Genomic DNA, 10477 nt, shown 5'->3' on the forward strand with positions numbered 1-10477 from the left:
CACAAGACAGACACACACACTCACTCACACACGCAAGCACACACACACACACACACACGCACACACACACACACTCACACACACACACACACACACACACCACACACACACACACACACACTCACACTCACACACACACACTCACACACACACACACACACACTAGCGCGCGAAACATTACACATTAGTGAATATAATTACTGTATATAATGTACAACGAATACACAGCGTGTCCTCCGCGTATAGAGTACTTCAAGCTCACATTTGAATGCAGATTACACCGCCGCAGTGTGAAAAAGTAATGCTAACACTAACACTTCGCTGAGCCAAAAAGATAACGCAAGTCGCAAACACTGAGAATGTAACCCTTTAACTTTTTCAGAGTGTCAGCAGTGAGCTGAAAACGGGGGTGCCATTAGCCGACGACAGCTGAAAACATGGACACAGGTACTGACGCATCCCGAAGGATGAATGGATCCGGGCAAGAGAGAAAGAAGAGGGAAAGCTCTTGTTGTACGACCAACGGAAGATTTCGGATAAACCGCAAGCTTCTGCCTATCAAAGCTTTCTACTTCATGCTCAATGCCGGTGAGTTATTTTGCGGAACGGTTCACTTTGTCTATGCGCATTAGAAGAGAGAGAGAGAGAGAGAGAGAGAGAGAGAGAGAGAGAGAGAGAGAGAGAGAGAGAGAGAGAGAGAGAGAGAGAGAGAGACACGCTTTTTTGACGCTTTGACACTTTATTGTCATTAGCTAATAAAAGCCTTATAGACAAGGTAAAACAACAATTTCTGCATCATTCATAAAAGGGGTAAAAGGACGAATGAACAATACATTTAATAACAACAAAAACATAGCAAACTAGTTCATGGGTACGAACAAACAAACACACCGACACGAAAGCCATAGGTAAACAAAAATATCTAAGACTAAGGGTAAAAAGCAAGGTATAGTATGTACACACAAAGGAAAATACTGATCCAACAGTTAACACACACTCATAAAACCAATCAATCTGCAGACCACAAATATTTAAAACCAATAAACAACTAGTCGGCGTTACCCTCGCGTGGCTAGTAGGGGAACATGTCTAAATACATATATCTATACAAAAACGACAATGGCTGCAGACGAACAAACACACACACACACACACGCACACACACACACACACACACACACACACAGTATATACGCTTATATAGACTACACCCGCACACGTGTAAGTCCACGCGTATACATGTACACGCAACCCGATTTAAATGAGAAGACCATCCAGTCCAACATTTGCGAGAGAGAGAGAGAGAGAGAGAGAGAGAGAGAGAGAGAGAGAGAGAGAGAGAGAGAGAGAGAGAGAGAGAGAGCGAGAGAGAGAGAGAATCAGTTTTGTTATCCGGATTGACTGATTGGCTGGTTGTTTTTTAACGTCCCTTTCACTGACAGGTGCTTGTCACAAAGCGCGGTCGATCTACTCTTTTATCCTTCATGTTAGTGTATTATTATTACTACTGATGTCACACGCTTGTCACACTGACAATCAACATGCAGATGTATTGTGCCGTGAAACAGAAGGTCACCGACCTTGTGCATAATGCTAAAACGTCATTTTATTCTGCTATGGTTTCTTCTAGTGCCACATGCAAACAGCTCTTCAACAATATGACCACACTGTTAGGCACGCGTAAAAAAGCCTCCTTGCCTACTGTCTTTGACGTTCAACAACTTCCGGCCCTTTTTAGTGACTACTTCAAGAACAAAATCCTTTCGATACGTGACAGCTTTTCGCATGTTGCAAACACACAAAGCGCATTTCCTACCGATCCGTTTCAATGCACTCCCTTTTTAGCTTTCACCACTGTGTCTGAAGACGATGTCAAGAAGTTAATTCTAAAAACAGCCCCCAAGACGTGCGAACTTGACCTGATTCCAACCAAACTACTTATTCAAAACATCGACATCCTCCTCCCTACCATCACTAACATAGTGAACGAATCACTCTCTTCTGGCGTTGTACCCACGGAATTCAAAACCGCTTTAGTAAAGCCACTGCTGAGGAAAGTTTCTCTCAATTCCAACGAGTTGAAAAACTATAGACCCGTCTCAAACCTTCCTTTTCTATCGAAAATTCTCGAAAAACTTGTTCTCCGACAGCTTGCCTCACATCTCTCATCCCACAACCTTCTTAGTGCCCACCAGTCAGCCTATCGACCACGGCACAGCACGGAAACGGCTCTTCTTCGTATTTTAAATGACCTTCTGACCGCTCTAGACCAGGACAAAACATCCGTCCTCTTGCTTTTAGTTCTGTCTGCGGCTTTTGATACGATAGACCATGATATTCTCTTTTATCGTCTAGAGCACTACTTTGGCATTAGCGAGATGGCGCTCTCTTGGATTCAAAATTATCTCTCAGACAGGAAACAGTTTGTTCTGATCGATGGCCAACAATCTGCTGAAACCTCTCTTGTGTTTGGTGTTCCTCAAGGTTCTGTGTTAGGCCCGGTGCTGTTCATTATGTACACAGCACCGCTGACAACTCTCATAGAGAATCATTGTGTGCTACACGAAATCTTCGCAGATGATACGCAGATCAATCATTCCGCATCACATGACAAGTACCCAGATTTGGTTCTGTCGCTACAGGAGTGTGTGAGAGATGTCGGGGCATGGATGGAAGAGAACAAACTCAAACTAAATGACGACAAAACTGAAGCCATGCGTTTTTCATACTCCACCCCTACCCATGCTAGGTCTATTTCAGAACTCCCACAGGCCATCTCTTTGAACAATATTGACATCAAGTTCTCGGATACATCCTGTGATCTCGGAGTCTTTTTTGACAAAGATCTTAGCATGAAACAGCATGTAGTCCAAACATGTAAAGCAGCGCGAATGGAGATCCGGCGTATAGGTTCCATTCGACAGTACCTTACCGAAGACGCAACCAAAAGACTAGTCTGTTCCGGCATACTCTCTAGATTAGACTACTGTAATTCACTGCTCGCTGAATGTCCCAAATCTGTCACCAAGCCCCTGCAACTAGTCCAGAACGCTGCCGCTAGACTCGTGTTTCGAACACCTATGAAACAAAGCGTCACGCCTCTACTCAAACAGCTACATTGGCTTCCAGTCGAACAAAGAATTAAATACAAGATCTGCTGCATATTCTATCAAATTGCCGCGGGCACGGCTCCACAGTACCTGTCCGATCTCGTGCAGAAAAACAATCCTGAAAGGGTTGTCCGCTCTGCCTCCCAAAATAAATTTGTCAAAGCTCCTAAGTATCAGAGGGACGATCATGGTGGCCGCTGTCTTTCAGTCGCAGCTGATCATATCTGGAACAAACTCCCTTTGTCTCTACGTCTCAGTCCATCTCTGCCTTCTTTCAAAGCAAATCTCAAGACTCACCTCTTCAGAGAAGCATTCTAGAAGGTTAATGTTGATGATGTAGTTGTCGCGACCCTGTGAATGTGAACTTTCGGATGAACAATGTTTACTGTGTGTGTGTGTGTGTGTGTGTGTGTGTGTGTGTGTGTGTGTGTGTGTGCGTGTGTGTGGACATGTGTGGGTGTGTGTGTGTGTATGTGTGTGTGTGTGTGTGCATTATAATTGTTGTGTATACTGAGAGTTCGTTCCTGTAAGAGCCTCTGGATTTTTGCAACATTTATGTTTTGTTTTTGGTTTTGTTGTAAAGTGTTTATGATTGTGTTCTATTCCGTCAATGGCGTCATTCTGGTAATGATGTTGTTATTGCTTTTGTAAAGCGCTTTGTGTGTTCGAAAGCGCTATAGAAATCACCATTATTATTATTATTATTTTTTTTCCTTCTTTTCCACTACTAAAGCAAACGTGTGCAAGATTGTTTGTCATCATTTTCACGAGTTTTCATTCACAAGCACCTGGGAAATAAATCTCATGTTCCCCTGGCAATAAATCCCCGGTTACCATAGTTGCAGGAAGCAGGTTATACTTGATAATCAAAAGCAAACCCAATAGAACCGCTCGGGGATTCTTCGGCTCTTTTCATTGGTGTTTCCCCAGACCTAAACAGACGACACGACACTGCTTTGCAAAGTTCCAAAAACGAACTGGGAAACTGGCAAAAGTAAACAAAAAACAAAACTACTTCATGAAAGGACATACATTTATTTATTAAGGAGATTTCTATAGCGCATAACTAAAAGCACTATACATTCATCAAAAACAAATGAAACCTAGCGATATGTTTTGTCTTCTTACAGAGTCATGGGGTGCGTGTATCTGTGTTTCGATACACAGTCTTTCGGAGAAACACGAACGTCAAGTTCAAGTAAAACGACCCCTGACACACACATTTTGACCCGTGCACAAGACGTTGTATCGATAAACGAAGCACAAATAAGAAACAATAATAAAAGCAAAGAAAATAGCAACAAGATATGCAAACATTTAACAAAGCCGAGCAAGCAGAATGACAGGTCTAATGAAAAACAAAGAGGTACTGAGTCGGAAACAAGATCGCGATTCTTTCCTTCGCTGCACGATGCAAATATTCTGTGACCTTTGACCAAACGTAGCTTCCACATTCGATCACTCAGCTTAATATTTACAACAGAAAGCCGAGGGGGTGGAATACCGAGATGAACCTACAGAACTGTGCATCCTCAAACCTGACATATACATCCCAACATTTAATGAACTCAAAAACACAGAAAGTTGCTTTCACACGCCAGCTTTGATTGCCAGTGGTTATCAAACCGGGACTCGTGTGGTTATCAGAACTATAGTCAAAGAGAAGCAGAAGAGAAGATGGCTCCACCAACACCCAGACTACAACAAAAAGGATGCCTACTACCTCCTACCCAGAGATGACCAAGTGGTCATTGTGAGACTGAGATTGAGAACAGGCCATTGCAGACTCAAACATCACCTGTATACCAAATTCCACATTGGTGATTCTGCATCGTGCCCCTGTGGCACATCTCCAATGACAGTGGAACACTTCCTGCAGGACTGTCCAACACACCAAAACTTGCGAGCAGAGACCTGGCCTGCTGACACACCGATGAGGGACAAACTCTATGGACCCATGGAGAGCCTCCGGCGTACAGCAGCCTTCATCAGGGCTTCCGGAGTTGCTGTCTGATCGAACGACGAAGAAGAAGAACGGAACCCGTGTTTCAAAGCAAGGCTCCCTGGGTTGATTGTGCACTTATTTTCTCACTACCAAAATGATGACAAAAACGATGTTTGGTGGGTTGTTGACAGACCAGCTTTTTTGTCGGTCCTCGGGGGGCATATCGACTTTTGTTTCAAAGACGATATGCTCCCCCTCGGACCGACTAAAAAGCTGGTCTGTCAACAACCCATCAAACATCTTATATTGTCATCATTTTCACGAGTTTTCATTTACAAACACCTGGGAAATAAATCTCATGTTCCCCATGCAATAAATCGAGGTGGTGAATGGGTTTGAGCTTTCAGGTGAAACGTGGATTGTCAAAGTAAAAGCCAATCGGGCTGATTGTTTGATGTGTGGAACCATCGCGGCTTTGGATTTGTGTTTTCGAGGACAACGATTGTAAGCATTCACTCTCAAAGACCCAATCAATGTTGATAATTACCGCGGCGACTCATGGTCAATGTGCAACTTATCTCTGTAATCGCAAAATCCTCAACGAAAAGTCATAAACACTTAAAAAGAAAAGAAATATGCTCAACACTTACTGAACTCTCACGTATGATCGCAGCTCTGTACATTTTCAGACTGGAAGAAAAGCGTCAACAAGCTACGTTTGACGTCGACGTGTTATCTCGAGCTACTGTGACGATGCTTTGTGGGAGTTGGATTCTAAAAATTCGTCTCCCTGTGGGTTATTGTGCATTTTGTTGCACAACCAAAATGATGACAAAAACGATGCTTGGTGGCTTGTCGTCAGACCAGCATTTTGTTGTTGGTCCTCGGGGAGCATATCGCCTTTTGTCTCATATTTATCAACCGCGGCCTTCGGCCTTGGTCGATAAAGATGAAACAAAAGACGATATGGTCCCCTTGGACCAACAAAAAAGCTGGTCTGTCAAGAAGCCACCAAACATCTAATAATGTTACACGCTTTAGGAGCATGGCAAGAACGGATTCAAACTCAAAATCGTCCCTCCAAAAGCCAAAAAATGCACACACGACTTTTATTTCTCCTGCTGTTATCGTTTCTTTTCTTTACAAATTCTTCAACGCTCAGAATATTGAAAACGGCATCCCAGACGATACGCGAATTTAGCTTCCCTTGGAAAGTGGCTTGTGTTAGTCTGACACTATAAGGACAGAATTCTGAACATAGATGACAAAGATTCCGGAATGAACAAACATTTCGCGGATGCAGACACAGAAAGACGTCATGAATAATGCGATGCTTCAAAAGATACAGACTGTGACGATGACTGTGACGTCATTCACATAATACCGAGACGTCATTCATAGTTGTTCGTTCACTTCCGTCAAAAAGTAGATCTCTCCACAATGGCTGCTCCTGTGTTTAGGTTTGTCAAGCTTGAGTACACAAAACGCGTTTGTTCTCTCCTCTGTTGAAGCTGTGAGGCATAAATGCTATTCCGACTCGGTCGTGTGACAGAGTTTTCTTCCACACTCGATTAGCTGATGTCTAACTCAGCCTGACGGCTTCGTTAGACAATCAACGTAATCTCGTGTGGAAGAAAACGTCTGTCACACGACCAAGTCGGAATAGCAGGTAGTATACGAGTGAATACTAGTAGTAATAGTACAGGGAGAATAAAGGAGTAGATCGACCGTCGCTTCGATACAAGTCCATGTGGTCCCTTCGACCAGTTTGGCTATTCGGGACCAATGCATCATTGCATGTTTGTTTCCTTTCTCAGTCTTGCCGCCCGGCTAATGATTTGTTGCAGCCTCTGCCAGCCTGGCGCCGTACATACTGGTGTACATCAAGAGTCAAGGCCTCAGCTCCGGGGAGACGGGAATCCTGTTCGGCGTCATGCCTTTCATCGCCTTTCTTGCCCAGCCTGTCATCGGCCTCATCGCTGATCGCTGGCGCAAACACAAGGTCATCATGATGGTGTCATCTCTCATCGCCGGCCTCTTCCACCTTCTGATGATCACTGTACCCGCGAGGCAGCGACATGACGTCATCAGGAGTGACGTCACTGTGACGTGTTCTTCTTCCAGTATTTTGTTAGGTTTGACCTATTGTGAAAAGGGTGATAGTTACCACTGTGGCGTTGGAAGTTACGTTGAAAATGTTGAGTCTTCAGGAGAAGCAAACTATAGTTCTTTGCCAGTAGCTGAAGAGTGTGACAGCAAAACGGATGTGAAGAAACGTCAGATATTGTGCTTGAATAACCTCCTTAACCTAGATCAGAATAGGACCAATGACACTTCAACTTCTGTGTTAGGGTGCACAGTTTTGTGTCCAAGCCCAACTCATTTCACACGTGTTTTGGGTAGAACTTGTTTCACACAAAAAACACTGAATGTGTTCGACCATGTTTGCAATGTGACCAGCCTACAAAGTTTCCCAAATAAATTCACAATTCAGAGCATGAACGATTCTAGCATGGGCAATGAATCACGCATACTTGACATCACAAATGGAAACGCTAATGCAGACAACGTATCCACACGACAATGTGTTAGAAAGTTCGGCGTGTTGGGTCTGAACGTGGACGGACACAGTTTCGACACAATTTCCTGCCAGCCTGAACATCAACTTCGCTGCAGACTTGAGTGTCAGCTGTCTCCAGGCGATCCTTGTGCAGGAGACGTCGCTTCCTTCGACCTGACGTTCTGGCTTCTATTCGTCTTCTACTTCGTGGCCTTCATAGCAGTATCCCCCCTCATCCCCATGTCGGACGCCGTCTGCTACAGTGTGCTGAAGGACGAATGGAGGAAGTACGGCCAGCAGAGGGTTTGGGGAACCATAGGCTGGCTGGTCGTCGCCGTAGCATTTACTGTAGGGGTGTACTTCGTGGATGAGCTGGATTACGCTTACACGTTCTACTTTTTCAGTGGGTTGATGGCGGTGTGTGCGTTCATCCCTTACTTCATCGACCTGCCTGTCGACATCCGCTGTGGGAACATGCTGAGGAATATGGGCAAGGTGCTGGTGCTTCCCAGGGTTAGTATGGTCCTAAATGTTGTTGTAATATATATATAGAAGGGTTCGGTAAACTCGATCTTTTGTTTCCTTGATGTGTTACAGACTCACTGGACTATCACTCACGCACACAACAGATGACATTGTGACACTCAACAGCAGAATACTGGCATGGCAAACTTTATTCCTCTGTTTAACATCTTCTTCTCTCCTCCACTTAACGGACTCACTGGACTATCACTCACTGACACACGTACGAAGCCATACACGTCTGTGTCTCCATTTCGTCCACAACATAGGACAGTGTGACATGGCGACACTCAACAGCAGATTACTGGCATGGCAAACTGTATTCCTCTGTTTAGCATCTTCTCTCCTCCTCTCCGCCGACCCGACCGAAGCCGGTGGCTACAAGCCACAATTCTCAGTTAGTGGATCTCACAACAAAATACGTCCACTCTCTCTCGTGTCTCTCATACATTTAAGGAGAATACCACTTGACTTGATGTGTGGTATTAAAGTCGAGTGAAAGCGAGCTTTTCAATTGTTGAAAAAGCAACGAGTGCTTGAACTATATTTTATATCACACAGCAAGCTAAAAAGTATTCTGTTTATCCTTCGTGTTGTACTTAAGTGCCTTCTGCTTCAATCTTCCCGAAGTGTCGAAGTGTGTCAAAGTCTTCAAACAGAAAACGCGTCGTCTGGAGTCTCGATCTCTTTCAAAGTCTCGTGAAATCTTTGACACCAAAAGCAAAGAGACGCCGCAATAAGAAATATAGCGTCACGTGTATGTTCTCAACATTATTTCGCAGAAAACAGCAAACGCAAAAAGCGTTTCGAGAGTGAAGTTTGTCTCGGTGACTTGTTATCATGAACAATGGAATATTAGGTCCCTGCCAGACTCTAGTTTGACCCGTGCTCATTTACATAGATGTAATCGTGTGCCGAAACACTACGATCACCTCGGGAAGCGAAGTGCAATCAAACAGGATTGAAAATGTTAGGGCTAATTTCTTAGCCCTATAAAAACTGTTATGCAAACCCGAAGGTTTCCATGAACATACAGACAATCGGAAACCAGCAGACCCCATCACAAACAGAATTCTACAATCCACTGGTGTTGACTTTTAAAGGCCAACAACTCGGGTGCAGAGTCTGCTGTGAAAGGAGCGGTAGCCTCCCCTGTCACATAATAAACACATGTGTAAAGAGATGATCTGTTTATCATATAGGTAGTGTTTCTCAAGTAAGTAGGATAAACGTTGTTTCTTTGTGTCTGTAACGATGCATTCACTCTTAACTCTGGAAATGTCTATGCCGAGTTGATCTGTTTCTATTTGCAACCTTATTAAAGTGTTGGTAGTTCTACTAATGATGTGGCGTCTACTCACGTGTGGTGGCTTCACTTTGTTGTGCGTGTGTGCAAAATACGGTGAAATGAGCTCGCTGCACGCACTGCAACGGAACCGAAAAGGGTATTGTGCTTTTTTTTTTATGTTGTTTGCTTCTCTGAATTATCTTTCATGAATCATATCTGAGAATTTCAAGTTGCACAACTGCTCTGATGTGAAGGAACAAGAACCAATCCAATGTTGCCTTCCAAATCACGCTCAAAAGCTCAGGCTAAAGTATGGAATTGTTGTTAAATACCGATGCCAACAGTTGCAGGATGACATCGTGAAAATGTTCAAATGATGTCATATCGGATTTTCACAAAATCTTTCCGATTGATTTTTAACAGGCACTTTATTTGGCGTTTATTTTTGTTTTTACTACTCGAAAAAAATCGGGTTCAGTTCGAACCCGATCCGCCAATGCCAGAGGAACGTGCTCTTACCGCTATACCACGCAGGTCCCCAATAGTCCTGTAAACATAATGTACATCCCAGTTGCAATACTGATGGAATAACCGCAGCCGCTCTTGTGTTGTTGTTGGCAGGTGCTCGCGCTGCTGGTGATGGCCCTGCTGTTCGGCATGCAGTGCGGCGCCCTGAGTTTCATCCTGTGGTATCTGGAGGACCTGGGAGCCCCGCCCACCATCTTCGGCCCCTTCAACGTGATGGGCGTGCTCACCGAGGTCCCCGCCTTCTACCTCGTCAGCCGCGTCATCCACCGCTTCGGCCCCGTCCGTTGCATCACCTTTTCCATGCTGCTTATGTCCCTCAGGTTGCTGGGCTACGCGTTGCTAGGCGACCCCTGGCTGGTGCTGCTGATCGAGCCCCTGCACGGCCCGGTCATTGGCCCCATGCTGGCCGGCTGCACGACTTACATCACCTGGGTGTCTCCGCCCGGCATGTCGGCTACTTCTCAGGGCTTACTGGGCGGGGTGCTGCAGAGTCTGGGTGAGGTGTGTGTGTGTGTGTGTGTGTG

General features: G+C 44.7%; 1 protein-coding gene across 1 annotated transcript in view; it reads left to right on the forward strand.

Moving 5' to 3' along the window:
• The first annotated feature begins 399 nt into the window (after positions 1–399).
• Positions 400–10477, forward strand: part of LOC138969495 (major facilitator superfamily domain-containing protein 6-like) — a 13380-nt gene continuing 3302 nt past the window's right edge. Inside the window, exons 1-3 of the mRNA XM_070342300.1 lie at positions 400–588; positions 6903–8128; positions 10047–10449. Of these exons, the coding sequence (XP_070198401.1) occupies positions 438–588; positions 6903–8128; positions 10047–10449 (1780 nt within the window). The 5' untranslated portion in view covers positions 400–437. The remainder of the gene's footprint in view (positions 589–6902; positions 8129–10046; positions 10450–10477) is intronic.

This window comes from Littorina saxatilis, linkage group LG6 (genome assembly GCF_037325665.1).
Source record: "Littorina saxatilis isolate snail1 linkage group LG6, US_GU_Lsax_2.0, whole genome shotgun sequence".
Lineage (NCBI taxonomy): Eukaryota > Metazoa > Mollusca > Gastropoda > Littorinimorpha > Littorinidae > Littorina > Littorina saxatilis.